Raw genomic sequence first — 23,118 nt, 5'->3', positions numbered from 1 at the left:
AAAACTCTGAGAGTATACTGGGCCTCAGGCTCTGACATTGCTGCTTCACTCAATGGGATGAGCAAGGATTCAGTCCCATGGGTATAGGGCACTTCCACTTTTATGCCACTTGTCAAATTGTATTTGAGCATGAAATCAGTCGTGCTAATAGAAAATATAGAACATGCATGTCATATATTCCTCTGCATTCTCTATTGAGTCCTTCCAACTTTCGATCAGGAAGATACTATCATTTGACAGATGAAGACACATATAGAAGTTAATGTGCTCAAGACGGGAGAGATGGTAATACTGGGACTGGAACCCAGTCCTGCCATTCTGGCATGTTTGCTTTTATAATTCTTGGAATCACCATGGTCATCCATATATATGAATATTTAAATTTACAGTTGGTGTAGTGATGTCTGGATTTGAAAATCACCATTTTCATTTCCTCTCCCCATTTGAGTAGTTTTTACACATTTGAATATTTATCTGATAAAACAAAGTTGAAAAGTCTAATCTTGTGTTATGTTCCTAGAAGTTTTTTCTACTGGGCCAGATAGTATTATTTTAGATTGTGGATCACAAATGTCTATTGCCACAACTCTGTGGGCACAGCACAAAAATAACCGCAGCCAACATGCAAATGAAGCAGGGTTGTTATGTCCCAATAAAATGAACACTGTTTTCCAGGTAATGGACATTTTTGTTCCATGTGCTAGTAATTGTGGGTTTTTTTCTTTTGTTATAGTACCAAATTGGACATAAAAAAGTGGTGGCACAAAATTCTCAAACACTAGATGAACGTCTGCAAAGGTAAATTTCCAAGTACAATGCCAAATAACGTCATTCTCTGTAAAGCTCAAGTACTAAATACTATGAAAATTGTATCAATTATGATCATAAATTGATCTATGTAAAACCCAAGAGAAAAATTTTGACTTTAAACTACTTTGAATCTCATAGTTTTTGACTGTTATTCCTGAATTTTACATGTGATTCACAGAGCACGCAGAATCACGATACCTTTGCCACATCACTTACTACTCTACTTGTTGAGCCTGTGATCCAGAAGCAAATTTAAATTATTTATTGTAAAGATTAAAGGGAAAGAAGAAGGGGTAATTGAAGGAAGGAGGCAAGTTAGAATTATATCTATGGGGCCTGGCGCAGTAGCCTAGCAGCAAAGTCCTTGCCTTGAACACACCAGGATCCCATATGGACACCAGTTCTAGTCCCAGTGGCCTCACTTCTCATCCAGCTCCCTGCTTGTGGCCTGGAAAAGCAGTAGAGGATGGCCCAAAGCCTTGGGACCCTGCACCTGTGTGGGAGACCCAGAAAAGGCCCCATGCTCCCAGCTTTGGATTGGCGCAGCTCTGGCCGTTGCAGCTGCTTGGGAGTGAATTAAGGATGGAAGATCTTCCTTTCTGTCTTTCCTCCTCTCTGTATATCTGACTTTGCAATAGAAACAAAATAAATAAATCTTAAAAAAGAATTATATCTATGAAATACATGAAATCTGTTCTCCTTATATTAATAAAACTGCTAAAGGAATTTACATAATACCTCTACATGTGTTTCATAAATTATGTGTTCTTATAAATTGATCTTTGAGAATAATTATTTCAAAATATACATTGCAGGCTCCAAGCTGCCAACCATGTTTTGAAAATTACAATAGAAAAACAAGCACACAGTGTCAAACAGCTAAAGAAAGAACTATTGATTCCAAGTTCTGTAAGTCATCTTTCTATTTGTCATATTGAAAGGACTAGTGGGAGACTAAGAATACTTTAGGTATGAAATTTACTGCATTCTCATGAATACTATTAAGTATGTAAATCCTCCTAACTTCTAGGAGGAGAATGCCTCAATTGCTAAAGTAAAAATTTTTAATAAGATTTTAATTACCACATTCTGTTTCTCTTTTCAGCCAAGCATGGGCATTAAGGTTATTTCCAGCTTTTGGCTGCTACGTGTAATGCTGTGATATTTCTATACAGCAGTCACTTGGAGTGCTTGCCTAATATTTATCATTTCTTTTAAAATGCCAAGAAAGTAGATTAATACTTTTATCTAATTCATCAGTTGGATTTTGTATATACACATTACTTAAAACTTAAATTTTGACTTGCGTTCTCTGGGTCACTCCAGAATGGTGACAGCAGTCATAGCTAGGTGAAGGTCAAAATCAGGCACCAGGGACTACATCTTCTCCCACATGGGTTTGCAAGGCCTCAAATACATCAGCTACCATCTGCTGCCTTTCCAAATGCATTAGCAAGAACTTGGTTCAGCAGATCAGCCAGACCTCAGACCTGCAGAGCAAGGTGGCAGGCCATCATTGCAAGCAATAGCTTAACCCTTTGTTGTCCGTACTCTGTTCTGTGGTGGAGGCAGGCATGGGGCCTACTCAAGCCATCTTTATTCTCTCATCTCTCTTGAACATCATTATATTTTTCAACATTTGAGAATAAGCAGGATTTACAAAATAGAGCAACTATAATCATAGCCATTTTTATGTTCTCACTTGTGGAAAAGATCATGAGAAAGTGACTGCCTGGCACATTTTGGAAGTTAAATAACTATTCTTATTTGTGTGTTGTTATTTAGTCTCTGCTCCTTGTTGAAGGCATTCATTAATTGAAAAAGAGTTGAAAAACTTACCTTACTAAAGCTTTTATATATGTCTCTGTCATTCCCAAGAAACGTATTCCATTGTTCTGCTGGCTTTGGAGCTCCTGATTTGCCATCTGGAATCCTTTTTGTTCATGTTGCTCTATCTAGAATGCTCTTTTTGCATTTTTTTGCACTTGATCATCCAAAGTGTGGCCTTGTCTTTGCAGTTTCCTAAACTTCCAAGATTGAATTGTGAATTCTCTCATTGCTGCTCATACTATCTTACTGACTTCAATGGTTGAAATGATCAATTATATAGTTTTGTACTTGCTTGTTTTCCTAAATCTCTACCACAACTGAACATAGGGCAGAATGTGCCTTATGTTTAACTTCTAAACAGGTATGCCTAGAGCATGGGAGACATAATGTCTCACTGATTGAGTGGTCCGAAATGAATATGTTAACTCAATTTATTTTTTTTCTTCCTATAGGAAGATGTTTTAGACCCAGCAAGTAAAAGCAGTGAAATTCATATCATAGAAGGAGCTCCAGAAAATCCACCTCTGATGTATGAACTAACTCCTATTAATAAATTCGATGATGATGTAAGTGGTAAGTGGGTATTTATCAAAATTTCTATATGCTATGTTTTGAACTGAAATGTATAGCTCTGAATTTGACATGTTTCTTTTTCAGTATTTTACTTTTGCTGTATTTTTGCATATGAACAACTTCTTCCTGAAACTGCTTCAGACCTGTGAAGTTCTTTCTTGTTGTGCTTAAATTTTACTGAAATATTTGTGAATGGAGATAGTCCTGGTTTTGTATGTATTGATTTCAGTTATAAATGTTCTGATTTGTCAATCTGTAACTTTTTGCATGTATATTATGTTATCTACCTTAGGATCAGAAGATGAGGGAGTAGAAACAGCAGACACTTCTGAGGTACTGTCTCTGGTTATGATTTGTAAATCTAAGAGTTGGGTAATAAAATGTAGAAGTGGTGTTTGCCATTTTTTTTCCACCTTTTAACAATTATTTGAGGAACCAGAAATCAGAGTTTCCATACAGCAGTTAACACCCCAAATTCCTGCAATGATTGGTGCAGGGCCAAGTCAAGTCAGTAGAGAGGAGCTTGGGAATCATTCCAGGGCTCCTTGTGGTGGCATAAATGCAAGGACTTGAGCCACAACTAGCTGCCTCCCAGGAGGCAAGGTCCAGCAATGGATCCTAGACATCCTGATGTTGAATGCAGTTGTCCTACCTGCCATGTGAGCTGCTAGGGCAAACAGCTATGAGGAAGGCTTTGACTTTTTTTTTTAATCATCTCTGGGTGTGAACTATATCTGTGTAATAGGAAATAAGGAAATAATCCTTACATTTCATCACAATGCATTATACTATCAGTAATCTCCTGCCATATCAGTACAGTTCTACTCAAGATTCATTTCATGTAGCCCAGTGTAAAAATAAGGGAAAAAAAAGCAATAAGACATAGATACAAATCAAAGAATCAGTTTGCCTTTACATTACATGTAAAAAATTATTCCAGCTGAACCAATGCCAAAATGTAGGATTCTATGTTATCTATAGATGCTTGTCAATCTAATGAACTTTTAAGAGAATTGTTGCAGAATCTACTCAAGGGGATAAGGGAATATGGAACTGTATCGTAAAATGATAGCAATAATAATAAAATGTGAAAAATAAATAAATAAATATATTAAAACAAAACAAAACAAAAGAATCTACTCTTTCCTCCACTTACATAATACTTGGCAATGCAATATATTATGACTGTATTTTGATTGCCAGCTATAAATCTGTAAGAAATATTTAAGTACAAGGATAAACATTGGGGATTGTTAAATATGTTTGAGTATAAGAAAGAATATGGTTTCATGATGTTTTAGTGCATAGAAACAATTTTTGGAAAAAAGATGAATTTTTGTTCTCTTATGTTAGTGTTTTTGTTTGTTTTTACTGTGGTGAAAACAGGGAAGGACATAGAAACAATCTGATCTCTTGGGTTCAAATAGGCTCTACGTACTGGTGTCTCATCGAAGTCAAGATAGCATGCTGTTCTGTCAGTTACTATGAAGTCTTGGAAAAAGCACTGTGCCAAACACACATTACTAATACATGTCTTTTAATTTGCAATTTGACAATTCATACTTTTATGTAACAGATATTCCAATAAAGTTGCATAGCAGTCTCATAACCTTCCCCACCAAATGTTACTTTACTGTCAATAGCCACATTCATATTAATGGTACTAATATTTAACATGTAGTTATAAGGGTGAAAAAGATTATAAACTATAAGTTATTGTGTATACACGCACACACACACACACACACACACACACACACATGCTTTAAGACGAAGGGTTAATAGTGGTATTCAGTCTACAAATTAAAGGTACCTTGAAAAACCTGAAGGATGATGGGAGGCAACAATGCCAAGGAAAGAATGGTGGAAGTTGAAGAAAGCAAGTGGAATACTGTTATTGGAAGTTTCCTATAGGAATATATTGCTGTGACACATGAGACCTTTTTGATTATGTTTTTAAAATATGTTAGCACATAGGCATTTCTCTTCAAATATTGGAAATATTGCAAATTATTTTCCTTGGCATTGTTGGTGTCACATTAAATAATTCAGGAAATTGGAAAGCTAGTATCACTGCAATACTCGAGAAGTAACTATTCTCTAGTACTACAGCAATATTTTATATATTTTCTATATCTTGAAAGAAATATTGATATACAAAATTGAAAAATAGATCAATTTGAATGGAAACATAGTCTATTTCCCCCCATGTAGATGGCTAAGTCCTACCTACACAAGACACCACATTCTACTTCTCTGTATCTCTGCTTGCAGGAAGCTGGAATCAAGAGCTGGAGACTAGAATTAAACACAGGCACTCACACATTGGACATAGTCTTTTTTAAAAAACAAAAAGATTTATTTTTATTGGACAGTCAGATATGCAGAGAGGAGAGACAGAGAGGGAGATCTTCCATCTGCTGGTTCACTCCCCAAGTGGCCGCAGTGACTGGAACTGAGTCAATCCGAAGCCAGGAACCAAGAGCCTTTTCTGGGTCTCCCACTGGGGTGCTGTGGAGAAACCGTCATCAGCATATTTTTAAAAAAATATCATCTGTAGAAAGTAAAATGTGCAGCTGGGGGCCTGGTGTGTGTTATAAGCTTATTAAATACATATTCTTCTCTTATTAAAGTTTATGATACCATCTTGACAATATTTGTTAGTTGCCAAAGAATTGCACAGAATATCTCATACAAGCATTTGCAAACTGTGATTTAAGCATAGCATAAAGAAGAAAGTTCCTTACTATTTTCTCATTTCAGTTGATCATTTGCTTTAAATAACTGTTATGTGAAATATATTTAGAGGACAAACATCTGGTCCAGCATTTAAGATCTTGGTTGCCACTAGTACACATCACAGTTTTGGTTCACATCCCAGCTCCTTGTTCAATTCCAGTTTCCTGCTAACAGGCACCCTGTTAGGCAACAGGTGACAGCTAATGTATTACATTCCTGCTATGTCCATCTGAGATCAGGATTGTGGCTCCCAGCTTCAGGGTAGCCCATTGTGGGCTTTAGGAAAGTGAACTAATGAATGGATGAGCTCTGTCTCTAAATCAATCTTTCTCTCTCTGTAACTTTGACTCTCAAATAATAAAATAAACTTGGGTATTTCCAAGCCACTGTATCCATAAAATGGAACAGCTTCTGTATTGATGTGTTTATATCCATATGACAAATCTTGCAATGTCTTTTCATGCCAAATATGTATTTAACACTAAAAATCATCTTTAGAAGTATGTTTAGATAGCTAACTCTGCATTACATATAACAAGTACACTTACTATAAAGTATATTGCAGTATATTTTTATAATGTTTTCTTGTTTCTTGGGGAATGCAATGTGGAATTGAGTAGGGAAGTAATTTCCTCATTAAAATATGCACATTAGTTTTTCATCCATGATAATGTTTCTTCTGGCCCTCCATGCTCAGTTTACAGAGTCAATAAATGTTAAAGGTAAGTTTGACCTCAGGAGTGGATAATTTGATTCTCAACGTGTGCTTCTCTCAATTTTGTGTAAATTCTTTATTAAATGGAGAAATTCAGATCAACAGTTATGGTGTAGTAGCACAGGCCACTGCTCAAGTGCTTATTTGAGTCCCAGCCATTCTCTTTTTGATCCAGATTTTTGTTAATGCTCCTGAAAGATGATGGAAGATGCCTCTAGTGCCTGTGTTTTTGTCACTCATGTGGGAGACCACGATAGTGTTCCTGGTTCCTGGTTTCCACCTGGCCTAGACCTGGCTTTTGCAGCCCTTCTGGAGTGAATCAACAGATAGGAGCTCTGTCTCTTTTTCTTCTTACCAACCTCACCCACCCCCATCACTCTGCCTTGCAAATAAGTTAAATAAAAATTAATAATTTTTAAAAAATGACAAATTTGGGCCTGATACCAAGGATCCCATATGGTTTGCCGGTTCATATCCCAGCTGTTCCACTTCCCCTCCAGCTGTCTGCTTGTGGCTTGGGAAAGTAGTAGAGGACAGGCCAAAGCCTTGGGACCCTACCTCCATGTGGGAGACCAAGAAGAGGCTTCTGGCTTCAGATTGCCTCTGCTACGTCCATTGCAGCCACTTGAGGAGTGAACCAGTAGATGGAAGATCTTTCTCTCTTTCTCTCCTTCTCTCTGCACATCTGCATTTCCAATGAAAAAATAAATAAAATCTTTAAGAAAAAAATAAATTCTGCTATTCTCTTAAAACATGATTGGGAAGCCTTTAGACAATCCATTATTGACAATGATTTTTAACAAACTATTTTCAATATCCTCTGCAGCAATATGCTAAATCTGAAATGGAAGATAAAAGACAGGGCAGCATAAAAATAGAAGAAGGAGGTAAGAACTATATATTTGTGAAGAGTCACTTGGTAGAATATAATTAAAATATGAGCATAAACACATTCTTATAGACAAAGTCACCAATTGAATTCACAGTAAGGGGAAAAATGAAATTATAATAAGTTGTATATTCTCCTAGTTGTTTCCTAGTTATATATTACATTGTGAGTATCCTTGTGGGGGATGAATAATTAGTTCCAATTTAGTGTAAACTATTATCTGAATACAGCCAGGAAATAAGTGTAAAGACAAGAGTGGAAAAGAAGTAATGAGAATTGGAAAATGTAGTAAGTACAGAAAGCAAATAAAAGAAAATGAAGGAGATCTATGTAGTGGGGGGTAAAAAGTTAAATAATTTGTAGATGGCCAGCCACCTATGCAGATAAACCAACGTTGTATAAAATGTTGTTACTTTATGGGATACTATCAGGAAGGGCAAACTTGAACTGGAAAAACTAGATATTAGTTACAGGGGATAAGAAGGCTTGGGGAAATAAGAGGGCTGAACTTAGGGTTCAATGGGGAAAAGGGTCAATAGGGGAAAGGAATGGGGATGCTGACTCAGTAAAGCTGCTCAAACTAGGAAGAACAGGGGACCCTGTTCAATGTGCACTTTCTACCTTCCTGGACGTGGGATTCTGCATTTCTGTGAAGCTCTAGGGTGATGTGCACAGTGAGCCTACTCCAAGTAGCAAGGATATGGGTTTCCCTTCAGGAAAATGTTGAAGAAGAACCTTTGCAAGCGTTTAAGAATTTATAGAGTGGAGGGAAAGCATGATTTTGATTTCTTAGCATGTTTCTAGCCAGAGGGAAAGGCACAAAGAGAAGAAGAGACAGAAATTATAGATGTAAATACTAGTGCTAAACATAGAGGAAGGAAAAGGTGTGGCTAATCCATAAAAGGGAATGTTGATGGGGAGGAATGTAGACCACAGATTCAAAGATTATGCTAAGGAAGTGGGAATTGTGAATGAGGAAGTTGGAAGAAAATAAAGAGGTGAGGAAACGTCAGACAACTCACTTCCAGTGCCTTCAGCATCTTCCCACTGAGATCAAGTCATTGCCGCTCCAGAGATGACTGGACCAGGATGTGTGCTAGCAATAGGATCAAGTATAGACACTCATGTCCTCTCCAGAGCTCTCCAGCAGGAATGACAGGACATAGATCTTAGAGATTCAAATAAGCTTCATTTGAAAATTGAAGCATTGCCTTCTATTTCTATAGGTAATTTTATAAGGTAGCTGTTTTATAAAAATTAAAGACTTCTCAAATTATTTTTTGGGAACAAAACATACACTGGAGGTCATATATTTCATGCCAATATAGTTTTCAATAAATATTGCACTAATGTTGAAACATGACATGATGGCAATAATTTGTGGCAGTCTGATTTTTTTTCCTCTTAATGTAGAAACTTAAATATTGTCATCTTATTACACAGCATTTGTTAGATAGCTTTTATGTACTCTCTTGCATCAGGGTATCAAAAAAATTTATGCTACCTTAAACTAGCAGTGTGGCTACTGAGTTGTTGATTGAGCCACGCCTTGGGATTCCTGCATCACTCTGGTCCACCGTTTGCTAATGTGCCTTGAAGGAAGTGGACAATGGCCCAAGTACTTGGGATCCTGCAGTTCATGGGCGAGATCTAGATTTAATGCCAGGTTCCTGGCTTCAACCTCACCTAAAAACCTGCGCATTTTGGGTATTTGGGGAGTGAACCAATGCAGAGAATCTATCTGTCCCTCTGTCCTTCCCTTTCTGCCATTCTGTATTTCCAAAATACTACAAGTCATTGTAAAAAGGCAGCTAAACTGGGAGATACTTGAAGTATAAGCACACTAGTAACTGATATGGATATGACTATTATTCATATCTATTCTTTTACAAGTATATGTCCAAGTTGGTCATTTTGTAAGAATTTCTCAGCTAAATATGTACTTCCTATATAAGAGGAAATGTTGAAAAATGCAGTAGTGTATTGGGCTGAATGATTCTCATGTGTTCCAGGAAAGGTATGTTCTTGCTTCTACCATCAGCCTTCATACGTCTTCTCATGGGCCAATTATTTTTTCCTCTGATTAATGATCAACTTTCTCCCCAGTATTCAGCATGCCCATGTCAGTGTATGTGCACTGTTCTATTTACAATCATCTAAAACATCAGCATACTTTTGAAATGTAACTGCATGTTTTGTTAAACACATGCCTATTTTTCAGTTCTTTTGTGAACCTTAACTATATTAACCATAATTGTGCAGACTTGTGAGATCTAGTGGAATATCACAGTACAAATTCAGGGGGCGGGGAATATCTGGCTCAGGGATCCACAAAATCACGTGTTCTGGCCCTGCCAAGGCATCTGCAGGCAAGACTCAAAACAGCCTCATTTTTTCAGCTGATAAATTTGTATGGCTCACAAATTATGATATAAACATAGAAATGACCACTGTCAGATGAAAGGCTCTCCTTGCCTACGTATAGAATGCTTGCTAATCAAATATGGATATTCAGCATTTCCCTATCTTTGCCATTATTGCAACTTGATGATCATTTATTTTATTTGTCCTTAAGTATGTATATAAGGAGATTGTGAACTATAGTCATTCTGTGTTGTCCAACATCAAGAACTGTTTTGCTCTAATTCTGATTTGGATGTTTTCTTTAAAATATTTCTGTCATGTTGCTGTCCTAACATAACGTGCATACACAAGTCTCCATACCTAAAATAATAATTTCTTAGCTTGGTAAGAATCACTCTGCACTAATATTTTGCAGCTCCAGGCATAATTTGTATAATTGATTACATGTCCTTTTTGCTTTGTAGAAGACCGTGACAAATTTTCCTTTTTAAAGGTAATGGCTTTTATACTTTTATCTTGAGTTATGAATTGCAAGTTATGTGAAATAATAGATGACTAACCATCTTGTCTCTAAACAGTTCCGCATGTCAGAGTATGCAGCAGATCCTGCTCAGGATCAATCTGTAACAGCAAAGGCCATACAAACACCCAGACAAGGTACATTTGGCAGTACAAGTTTAACTGTGAAAAGAAATGCACTAAAATATCTGAAGTGTCCCCAGTCATCATATTGCAAAATGCTTTTTGTTCAAGTCTGATGGACATCTACATAAATAATGTAGACATGATTTTTCATACTCATCTTTGGAAAATATAATTATCAGCCTAACAGAAAGAATGCTAAACATTTTAAGCGTTAACTCAGATATCTCTAAATACTTTCATGGTTTGATATTCTGAAGTTCCAAATTTTGAATCCTTATCTTTATTAGGGATTCACAGTCACTAGTTAAAATAGTAAAAAATTTTAATGTTTTCAGATGCTCTGGAATTCTGATCTTTACCTAAAGCATTATTTGTTAACTTGTCTGTTTTTTTTTAACTATAACTGTTTCAACTCAGGGCTTTATTATGCTGATCTTAATCTGATGGCCTGATAGACTCGTGTGTGTGTGTGTGTGTGTGTGTGTGTGTGTGTGTGTGTGTGTGTGTATTTGATTACATAAAAAGGAGAAAAATACTTCATCATTCTTCCATTCTTCTGTGATTTCTGGTAGACTCAACATCTTAAAAGTGTGATTCTGAAATAATTTAAGCTTAGGGTCATTTTATACTATTAGCATTTCTGAAGATTGCAAAAATATTTTGATATTTATTCTATTCAAATTAGAACTAAAAAAATTTAAGTATAAGCATTCATATTCATGTATTCCAATAGCCATTAGAAGCATAATCCATTAACCATGAAAACTCGTGGTGGTGTGATGTGTCATTTTTCTGAAAAACCCCACTGTACACTGAAAATGAAATAAGGTAACAAGACAAAATAATATCATCCTCCCTACAGCACCTAGAATGGTCTCTCTGCAACTATGACATGACCTTGAGCTCTTCAAAACATTAATGACCAAACATACTTAATTACATATAAGGATTTCAAAATCTGTCTTCTGTTGAATTCCATGTCTTTAGCCTTTTGCTGTCTGCCCTTTACCCTGGCATTATTGAACTGCCTGATGTTGACCCCTGTTTTATAGGAAAGTCTATCCTCAAATTGTTGCTTCTTTGCCTCTCTAGCTTCTAATGTCAGCCTTTAAGTCTTATCTTAGGTGTTAAGTTTAGAAAATCTCATCATTGTCACATTTATTTACATGCTTCAGTTCCTAATCACTATACATAGGAGGAACTCAATAAATAGTTATTAAGTAAAATGAAGACTGATCATGCTATGTTGATGTAAAAGATTGCCTCACATAGTCTGGGATCAAGTAGGGTAGACATGAAGTACAATAATTTATAGTTTCCATGATAAGATTCGGTATTCAAATCAATATCTTTCTTTTTTTAAAGATTTATTTATTTTTATTGTGAAGTCAGATATATACAGACAGGAGGAAAGACAGAGAGGAAGATCTTCCATCCACTGATTCACCTCCCAAGTGACCACAATGGCCAGAGCTGTGCCAATCTGAAGCCAGGAACCAGGAACTCTTCCAGGTCTCCCAAGTGGGTGCAGGGTCCCAAGGCCTTGGGCCATCCTCGACTGCTTTCCCAGACCACAAGCAGGAAGCTGCATGGAAGGCGGGGCCTCTGGGATTAGAACTGGGCACCCATATGGGATCCTGGTGTGTTCATGTTGAGGACTTTAGTTGCTAGGCCACCGCACCAGGCCCCAAATCAATATTTTTCTAAGGTAGCCCTAGGAAAGAGACACATGTTTTCTCAAGGAAAATACCAATAATTAAGGAATACTTCCTGTCATGAACTAGGTCTTAAAAGAGAAAAGGAAATTTTCTATAGAGGAAATCCTTCAAACAGAAGGAGTTTATACACTGATAAAGGTGTAATAAGCATGATTGTGGAACATGAACAATGAACAATCTGGTTTACATGTTATTGAAAAGGTATTGCTATGAGGTAGAAAGTAGTGCACAGTATGACTTTATGTGTGTCTCTTATGAATTTAAATTTTGCTTCTGACATTTTTAGTATTCATGTTGAATGGTAGAATCTGCAAATGGTGGAATAAGCTTTGGGCCTGTAATGTGTATCTCCCTACATATTTTATTCACATTTTGAGCATTCCTAAGTGTGTTTTAAGGTATACATTCAGTTAGAGAGTAAGCTTAAGTTAAACTTTCAATTGCTAAAGATAAAAATGTAATTTCTACCTTCTTAATAAAAACTGTAGTTTCATTTAGAGGTACTATGTAGTGCAGTTAAGTGTATGGACCTGCCAGGCAAATGACAAAAAAGATAAGCCAAGAGAAAACCAGTTGGATTAGATAGTGGACATGTGCCTCAATACACTGATCCAGAAAACCTTTTGGATCTGGAGTTTCCCCTTGCCAAAGAAATGCAAAATATGCTTCGAATAATGTGTTTTTGCTGTTATAGATAGTTACAAGAAAACAGACCCAACACAGGACGTGTCCAAGAAGTTGTATGACAGTTATTACGCTCTCAATCAGCAAAGCACGGAATCTGGATTACAACGTAGCAGATGCTATCCATCATTTTGTGTCAAGGGAACAACATCAAGTAAAAGCATAGAACAGCTACAGGTATGTCATTATTTAATTTTCTGGTTTAATACTCATTTGTTTACTTGAACAGCATAGTATATACAAAGTGAAATTAGCTTTCAGGCTATCTTTTATACTGACTAAATGATAATTCAATTGTTAATTAAAATATTTCACTAGTTATAAAACTTTTGAGTTTCCGGTATGGTGTGGCTAACCATTATCCTTGAAACAGAAATAAACAAATTCCTCAACATGGCTTGGGCTTCCATTTCTATAAACCTCATACATGATAATTTTCTACTTGATTACATAAAGTTAATTTTTATTCAGATGCACAGTCTGATATAAAAGGGACATATCATCTTGAAACTGAGTTAATCTTCATCTTTTCTATCTGGAATAAAAATCTCAATAGAAATTAAAAGGACTTAGAAACAGAGGATATGTCCTCTGCTTCCACAAATAACACACTTTATTGTGTGCATAAAAATGCCATGCTTAAATGTCCATCTCTCTGGTTGTTCAGACCTTTCTTGGGGGGGGAAAAAAAAACTAGTCTTGAAAAGGCATTTCCGGGCCCGGCGCGGTGGCGCAAGTGGTTAAAGGTCCTCGCCTTGCACGCCCGGGATCCCATATGGGCGCCGGTTCTAATCCCGGCAGCCCCGCTTCCCTTCCAGCTCCCTGCCTGTGGCCTGGGAAAGCAGTGAGGACGGCCCAAAGCTTTGGGAACCTGCACCTGCGTGGGAGACCCAGAAGAGGCTCCTGGCTTCGGATCGGCATAGTATCGGCCCGTTGCGCTCACTTGGGGAGTGAATCATCGGACGGAAGATCTTCCTCTCTGTCTCTCCTCTCTGTATATCTGCCTTTCCAATGAAAAAATAATAAAAATAAATCTTTAAAAAAAAAAAAAAAAAAAAAAAAAAGAAAAGGCATTTCCATCTCATTTTTTTATCCAGGTCCCTAGAATATGCCAACCAGCAATCTTCAAACATCATTTAAGAGATAACTTAGATTATGAAAAGGGTAGTAAATGATTCACTATTTTTTTAACCCAAGCAACTGTTTTGAAGATATGTGGAATTAAAAAGCAACGAGATTTCCCTGCTCACCTGCCTAAAACTTTTCTACTCTTTAATTGTTAAAATGCAAAGTTCTGTAAAACCATGCTTAACCACTATATACTGCAAAGTTTAAATTGTGGCTTAATTTTCTCCCCAAAATACTTTATCAATTTATGACTGTTAATGCTAAACAAGATGTAACTGCATAAGAAAAAAACCAAGGATTAGTAGTTACAGTAGAAACAAGACCAGGAGTTGATATGACCATAACATTTTTTTAAAAATTAAAATGTACATTCTTCTACAGCTAGTGATAAACATCAAGGTATGTACCAATGAAGAATTATAGCAAGAAATGGAAAGGTTTAAGAATGATAAAGGTGTGAAAGCTAATTTGCCCCAGAGGGTGACACCACTTGGAATGCCCACATTTAGAATATCTGGATTTATGTCCCAACTCTGCTATTAACTCCAACTTCCGGCTAATAACATTCTGGGAGGCAGCAGGTTGTGCTTCAGATGTTTCAGTTCCTCCCACTCATGTGGGAGACCTGCACTTACGTACCAGCTGCAAGTCTTGGCTTGGCCCAATCGTGATCGTAGCATCCTTTTATGGAATAAGCCAGCGGAGGAAAATGTATTGTGTGTTTCTCTCTGTCTCCCCTCTCTCTCCCTTTCTTTCCCTCTCCTTCTTCCTCTCCCTAAAATTAAATTTTGTGAAAGAAAGTTAGTCATTTGGGAGAGGCAAAAGTTCAACTAAAAAAGATGTAGAGGTTTGCTTTCTATCTGATTTATTGTGATTTTCAGCTTACAAAATTCTCATGAACAGAATCATGTTCTTTCTGCCATCTAGTTGTAGTTCAGAAAGCAACTTTTCCTAATTTCTGATGCTTAATCAAATGTATCTGTCTTCCAAATGGTTACCCATAAAATCGTATGGGTATGAAATGCAGGAAAATGTTGGAACGGGCCCAGAGTGGTACCCTAGTGACTAAGGTCTTCACCTTGCACACACCGGGATCCCATATGGGCGCTGGTTCTAATCCTAGCTGCTCCACTTCCCATCCAGCACCCTGCATGTGGCCTGGGATAGCAGTCAAGGACAGCCCAAAGCCTTGGGACCCTACACCCATGCGGAAAACCCGGAAGAAACTCCTGGCTCTGGGCTTCAGAATGGCATAGCTCCAGCAGTTGTGGCCGCTTGGGAATGAATCAATGGATGGAAGGATGGACTATCTTTCTCTCTCTCCTCTCTGTATATCTGATTTTCTAAAATAAATAAATCAATCAATCTTTTAAAAAAACTGTCAGAACAAGGAAAAGAAAATAAGTATTTTGAGGACAATAAACTATTTAAATATAATTTTTTTCTTTCTAAGATTTAACAATTTTAACATTTTTCCACACTGACTTCACATGTAGATATATACTATCTAAGCATACATATATAGTATTAAAAACATGGATACTAATATCACAACATGGGATTTGTGACAATCATAATGTGGGAAAAGAAGGGCATGCTATCATGTACAAGGAGGACTTCATATTTTAAAAGATAAATTCAAAGAAACATAACCGAATGAGAAAATATGAACAAAAGCAAAATTCCAGTACAGTGAATGGCTTAATATCCTGACACGTAGTATTTGGCTTTCTGTATCTAACTTTATCTAACCCCAGGTCCTCCAGTTCCATCCATTTTTTAGGAAGTGGATTCAGTTTCATTAGATGAATAGTATCCCATTTCATTAGATGAATGCCTTATTTTCTTTTCCTGTTTTTCCCCCAACTTTCTAGTTGTCTCCCTATCTTGGCTATTGGTAAGAATTCCTTGCACTATTACTGCTGTCTCCCAGGCAGATATTATTCCCAAGCACTCTGATGCCCCTCTCACAGATCTATGTTTTTGTTTAAAATGTGTGTAATGGGGTCTAGCATGAGAGTCTGGTGGCTAAAGTTCTCACCTTTCATGTGCTGAGATCCCATATGGCACCGATTGGTGTCCCAGCTGGTCTGCTTTCTATCCAACTCCCTGCTTGTGGCTTGGAAAAGCAGCAGAGGATGGTCCAAGCCTTGGGACCCTGCACCAGCTTGGGAGACTCAGAAGAAACTCTTGGCTTCTGACTTCGGATCAGCTCAGCTCTGGCCATTACAGCCACTTGAAAGAGCTTTCTTCTCTCTGTAAATCTGACTTTCCAATAAAAAATAAATCTTTAAAGAATTGTATTTTGCAGGCATTTAGGGATTCAACATAACGAATGGCAGTTTGTTTCTCTATCACTTTACCTCAAGAATACTACAGAGTCTTAATGCAACTTGCTGTTCACGTGTTGTTATGTAGGGCCACTCATTTTTCCTCCACTTAGCTCCATCTGGGGTGATTGGAAACTAGAGACTTTAACTATCTAGAGGCTTGCTAATTCATGTAATTAGTTACTGAGCTGGCTTTCTGTTGGCTGTTTAGCTGGGGAAGTTGGTAAGACGCTCTATATGATGACTTGCCTTGTAGCTTGTGCTCCCTTATCATATAGTGGCTGGATTCTAAGGATGAGCTTCTCTAGAGAAATTCAAGTGGAAATTGTATCACATTTCCTAACCCAGCAAAAGGCACTCAACATCTGTGCCAGCTTTTATTCGGGAGAAACCAGTTCATAGTCAGGAGAGGGAATCTCGTGGAAGAAAAGCCAGGTGATTTATATATGACACAGTACTCACTTTTTAAAAAAGTTTTATTTTTATTGGAAAGTCAGATTTACAGAGGGGAGAGAGAGAGGAAGATTTTCTGTACATTGATTCACTCCTCAAGCTGCTTCAGTGGCTGGAGCTCAGCTGATCTGCAGTCAGGAGCCAAGAGCCTCTTCTTCTGGATCTCCCACATGGTGCAGGGTCCCAAGGCTTTGGACCGTCCTTGACTGCTTTCTCAGGCCACAAGCAGGGAGCTGGATGGGCAACTGGGTTTAGAACCCATACCCATATGGGATCCTGGTGCATGCAAGATGAGGACTTTAGCCACTGGGCTACCATGCTGGGCCCTCACACTAATCACTTAAAAAAAAAATCAAATAATGATTGTCTAAAGAAAATGATTTCCTCTCAACCTGATTGCTTTGAAGTCCCAAGTTTTGTTGCTGCTATTGTAGTTACTGTTCTTATTTTGTGGAAAGCCCCAAAGAATGACAAGACAACTTTAAAAGTCATTTCATTCAGAAGAGTAAGCAGTTCATATCAATAAATTTTTCTATGGGGAGAGGCTGCTGCTCCTCTATACCAAATAAAAATTGTCACTTAAAAGTTACACAGTGTCGGGCCCGGCACAGTAGCCTTGCCTTGAATGTGCCGGGATCCCATATGGGCACCCAGTTCTAATCCCGGCAGCCCCACTTCCCATCCAGCTCCCAGCTTGTGGCCTGGGAAAGCAGTTGAGGATGGCCCAAATCCTTGGGGCCCTGCACCTGTGTGGTAGAGCCCGAAGAGGATCTGGGCTCCTGGCTTTGGATTGGCTCAGTTCCAGCCATTGAGGCTGCTTGGGGAGTGAATCAATGGACAAAAGATCTTGCTCTCTCCTCCTCTCTATATATCTACCTTTCCAACAAAAATAAGTAAATCTTTTTTTAAAAAAATTACACAGTGTGCATGAAATGTTGTTAAATGACATTGTTCAATTTCTAATGTTTGAATTGCTTCTGCTATTTTTTGATTACTGCATTGCATGATAGTAACATAAGAATGATTCAGTTTTCATTACAATCTAGATAGAATTCACTTGATTTTGGAGATAAGTTTTTGAAGTGTTATTTCCTTTTCATATCTGCGAAATTCCTCTCAGAATCCCTGATTGAAAGCTAAAGGGAAACAAATAACACTGATTATCCAGATTAACAATTCTAAAAATATATCTTTAAAATTTGCTTTAGGCACAGGCATCTTCTCAAACACTTTTAAGGAGTCAGAAGAACTACAGTAATGAAGAACTAAACACCGAACTCTCCAAAATGAAAAAACTCCATGAAAATCTGGATAGAAAAATACTGGATAAATGTAAACAAATTTATTTGGCTGAGGAAGAAATTGGCAAAGCATGGTCATCTGAACTGAACAAGTAAGTCCATGAAGCGTAGAACATAAATTCTGCTCATTTCTTGCTGGGAAGGCATAATTGTCATTGAGACAGATTCCTTAGATTGGTGGTAAATGAGATCCAAGGAGATGATACAATGCTATTAAATGAGCTTACCATTAAAAATTTTTGTCCAGAAAATAAAAAAGAAAACAAATAAACAAAAGAAAGAAAAAGAACCTAAAAATTTTTGTTCAAAACAGTTTACCCTAATATTAACAGCTGCACCTGTTTTCGGGGTTGTAGCAACCTAAACCCGAGGTCCTACTCCTGCTCCTATTATTGCTACTACTGCTGCCACCAGCACTTGGCATAGTCTGGTACTTGCCTTGGGATCACTGGGGTAACCACTAGAGGGTGGCTTGAGACCAGTCATCTTGTTTTTCCTCTTTGTGAAATAGGGAATGATGAAGAGAGAGAAAGGCAAGTTGGTTTCTAGAGTGGGTAGAACTAAGACCTCATTCATCCCCAGGGAGTGTGTGGATGGCAGGAAGGGCACTTCTTACCTGTGACGCCTTCCTGACGGAGCTCGGAAGGAATTGTCCTCAGCCGGGCTCTTGCAGGTTTCCACGGAGGCTGCTGCAAGGAATCATCCCTCAGTTCCTGCCGTGCCACCGCTCTCGGGAAATGGGCCGAAGGTGTGAGAGGCACAGAGCAGTGCTGACATGAACTCTTTGGACGTTTCTTTGGGAGGGGATTGGTTTAAATCTCCAAACAGCTTTCCTAAATAGAAATATTTATAGCTTTCTAAACATTTTTATCATATATATATATGCAAGGGGTACAACATGATGTTTTGATATATGTGTGGCTTGTGATATGGGTATTAGTCAAGAAAGTCATATTCCTTATTTCACATAAGCACTGCTTAAATACACATATTTCTAATGGCTTCCTCAAATCTTTAAAGTTTTTTTCCAGAAGGCAGCAAATCCTACCTGATTGGCTGTACATCAGTAACCGGTTCTGTCCCTATTCCTTTGTTAGGATCATTTGTTAATGAATAGTTGCCCTGGAAATATACATCCTGAGAACAACCCAAAACTTGGTTTACATGCAGAAGGAATGCTCTGACATACATTCAATGTCCAAATACCACCCAAAGGACAGTTTATTTACCCTTATAGCACTTAAAAAAAAATACAAGCCATTTAGGCTCATAAAAAATTGAGTTTTTTTTTTTTTTTTGATCTTCACAGTACTTATGAGAATTTAGCAGTGGGGAAAACAGAACACTTTTTAGAGGAACAACAGAAGAGTTACTTGCCCACTACTTTCCCCATGAAACTTTCACAGTCATCTAACATTGGAGATTCTAGCTACAGTTCACTGCGCAGTGCCCACGTCAGAGCACAAGAGAACACGCAGAGTCCTTACCCAAGGTGGCAGCCATCATATCGCAGCACAATGAGCCCTTCAAACATGGTGAGAAATTTTTTTTTCCCTCTGTGTTTCAATTTTCACATTATGTTTATTTCATTGCAATACTGAATTTGCCTAACTTATATATGTTAAGTGTCATAATTATAGTTACTAATATTCAAAGGGAATAAATTTGCAACTTTCTACTGACTTAATGAATGTGACCAAACAGGCACATACTAAATTTCTTGAAGAAGTGCATTTAAATTTGCTTTAGACAATGAAGCTGTCTGCCACATAACCAAATATATGCTTTGAGATATATTGGTTTATTATCTGACTCCAGATGGCCTCTTAGTATATTTTAGGTTTCCTTATACCATCCCAAGCTTTCTAGCCTTAATCAAGCATGAATGACTGCCATTCTGACACTTCATCACTGGTGGATGTTTATTATTCCAAGGAATCCAGGATAAGTGCTTTCCATGAATTAAAAAAACAAAAACCCTTATAGCAATAAGTTTTTTTTTCATTTTACTTATAGTAATACATACGAATTTATTGTCTTCTTTATAGCACTTTATTTCCATTTTTAAAGCTGTTTCTATTGTTAGACAATGGTCAGTTTTAAAAAGCTAATTCGAGTGTATAAAGTGTCACTTATGTTTATGCTACCATTGCTTGAATGCTTAATGTTTAAGATGGCAATGGTATCAAGTCTTTAAAAGATAATAACATCGGGCCCAACGTGGTGCCTAGCGGCTAAGATCCTTGCCTTGAACATGCCAGGATCCCATATGAGCACTGGTTCTAATCCCAGTGGCCCCACTTCCTATCTAGCTCCCTGCCTGTAAAGCAGCCGAGGATGGTCCAAAGCCTTGGGACACTACATCTGTGTGGGAATCCTGGAGGAGGCTCCAGGCTCCTGGCTTAGGATCGGCGCAGCTCTGGCTGTTGCAGCCACTTTGGGAGTGAATCAGCAGATGGAAGATCTTCCTCCCTGTCTCTGTTCCCCTCTGTCTATATGGCTTTCCAATAAAAATAAATAAAACTTAAAAAAAAAAAGATAACACTAGCATCAAGCAGTACAGGTCATATTCTTCCTACCCAAAATCCTGGGCAAGGCTAAATACTGCCCCGATCTCCACTGGAGACGTAATAAAGGAACCTTCCATTCTAATCCTGTGATGTCCAATTATGTTAAAAAGAAAAAAAAAAGCTCATAGCTATGACAAATTGTATCAGTTGTAAAGCTGGTGAAACCATTTGACCCAACTTTAACACATAAAATTCTTGACCATGTTCAGATTAGATGGGAAATTATATATATATATATTTTAAAAACTTGTTTTGGGAAAAGGATACTTAGATCAACTAGCTGTTCATTCTGTATTGACCTTTAAAGAGTTTATCTCAGTTGGTGTACACTGACTTACAGTTTGAATTATTTTTCTGTGATCTCTTTCATTGAGAGAAGCATCATATCCCTTGTTAACTAAACACTCAACCTTGGTTTTTCACCTGACTCATACCCTAATAAATCATAGAAAAGCAGATCAAAAGTTTCTTAGACAGCATTGGAGCTGCATAGTTTAAAAGAGATAAAATTAAATGACTGTTTCAGCACATGGATTACAAGCCCAGCTGGGTGTTTTTTCATATCTCATTATATTAACCTTTATTTTTCTGCAATACTTGAGAAGGATGTTCTTTCATATATCATTATATTAACCTTTATTTTTCTATAACACATGAGAAAAGCCTAAGTGCTTTGGACTAACAAAATGATCTGTTGGATTCAAGGTGAAAATGAACATTAAATGTTTCTGTCAGTTGTTAAATATGGTATAAATATAGAATATTATCACTAGTTCTTACCAGAAAATCATATAATAAATCTTTTTACAAGATAGAGTGTAAATGCAGACATGATAGAATATTTTTTAAGGAAATATTTTCCCTTGATTTTCCAGATAATGGGAAAAGGAGTATTTATAGTTTAGTACTTCTAGATATTGAAAATTAGGTTATTTGAAACTTAATGTAGTGGCTCCATTGTGTCCACATATTCCATATATGACCCTGGTTTGCCAGTTCATGATACATTTAGTCACAGAGATTACTAAAAGCAAATGGAAGACTATTCTGTCTGTGTCTAGCCATAATTAGGACTCAGAACTCCACATCCCATGTGGGTGGCAAAGACCCTCATCTTTGGGTCATCATCTCCTGTCAGAGTATAAATTATCCAGAAGCTAAATCCAAAGTCCAAGAGGACTCAAACCAGGAGTTTACAGATCGTGGGCGTCCCAAGAGGTGGCCAGACAGCTGTACTCAACACCTACGACGAACACACTTCACAATTTTAATTTTCTAAAAGTAGAGAATGAAAAGATCAATTTAAGTAAAAAAAGAGAGATCATCATTGAATTTTACTAAATGGCAGAGTTTTGCACAGGACTTGTTTAATCTTTGTATTAAGAAAACATCACCTATTTGTCAACATACTAATTATGTTTCTATCAGACATTACACGTCTGTTCTCTTTACTGTCTTGTAAATATCAACTTACATGACACCTCCTCCAGAAATCCTACAATACTGACATGAAACGTGGAGACATGCTCCCTCTGTGTATTCCAGCACTGCATTGTTTTACTCCTGGCATTGTGTCTAGAACTCTGCCTGCAAATCCCCTGTTCATCTGTTTTATTGGACTGTAGTTTATGATTATTCATGGATTGACTGTACCATCTTCATGTTATAATTTTACTGCTTAGTATATGTTTGCAGAATAAACAGATGAAGAATGAGAAAATCAGAAGCTCTGATACTTAACCCAGAATGATAATCCCATAAACAACTATGGGCAAGCTATAAATAATATAATTTGTATCACAGTTACACATTTTTCTTCTGAGCAGTGATATTGTTCTCAACTTTCTTACATTTAGGCTTAGCTAACTGTGACATATTTGGGATAAAGCACAGAATTCTTTTTTTTTTTTTCCATAGCAGTTGCTGGAGATGGAACCAGACCATCCAGGCTCCTCTGAAGACACTTAAAGGAAAAGTCATCTCTAAGTGAAGAGCTTGTTTTGCTTTCAAAACATTACAAGCATTTGCAAATAAGAATTGCCCTTGCTTGACTGCTCATATAACATTTTAATGATGCTCAATTCTAAACATGATGTCAAAATTTCATTAAACTGTTGTGTATGATAATACACACATGTAATTTTATTTTTTTGTTGTTTTATTTGGAATGTAGACAATGAGAGAGAGAGAGAATGTGTGTTTTTTCTCCTTCTGCTGCAATTATTCTCTACCTGCCTGCAAGCACTGTGCCTCAGCTGGGCCAAAGCCAGGAGCCAAGAACTCAATCCAGGTCTCTTTTCTGGAAAAGAAGTGGGACTCAACATCACGTGGTCCGATTAGGATGGCAGGCCACCCAAACAACATCAGGA

The 23,118-nt window shown here is 37.3% G+C and overlaps 1 protein-coding gene across 1 annotated transcript in view; it reads left to right on the top strand.

Moving 5' to 3' along the window:
• LOC121148078 overlaps positions 1-22,880 on the top strand; it is a 30,758-nt gene extending 7,878 nt beyond the window's left edge. Inside the window, exons 6-14 of the mRNA XM_040968078.1 lie at positions 3,093-3,213; positions 3,506-3,546; positions 7,494-7,554; positions 10,385-10,413; positions 10,499-10,577; positions 12,978-13,144; positions 18,087-18,271; positions 19,489-19,714; positions 22,667-22,880. Coding sequence (XP_040824012.1) covers positions 3,093-3,213; positions 3,506-3,546; positions 7,494-7,554; positions 10,385-10,413; positions 10,499-10,577; positions 12,978-13,144; positions 18,087-18,271; positions 19,489-19,714; positions 22,667-22,717 — 960 coding nt within the window. The 3' untranslated portion in view covers positions 22,718-22,880. The remainder of the gene's footprint in view (positions 1-3,092; positions 3,214-3,505; positions 3,547-7,493; positions 7,555-10,384; positions 10,414-10,498; positions 10,578-12,977; positions 13,145-18,086; positions 18,272-19,488; positions 19,715-22,666) is intronic.
• The last annotated feature ends 238 nt before the right edge of the window (positions 22,881-23,118 follow it).

Source organism: Ochotona curzoniae, unplaced genomic scaffold (genome assembly GCF_017591425.1).
Source record: "Ochotona curzoniae isolate NIBS_2020 unplaced genomic scaffold, NIBS_Ocur_1.0 scaffold_4683, whole genome shotgun sequence".
NCBI lineage: Eukaryota > Metazoa > Chordata > Mammalia > Lagomorpha > Ochotonidae > Ochotona > Ochotona curzoniae.
Note: the sequence above shows the minus strand (reverse complement) of the source record. Positions and strands in the feature narration are given on the sequence as shown.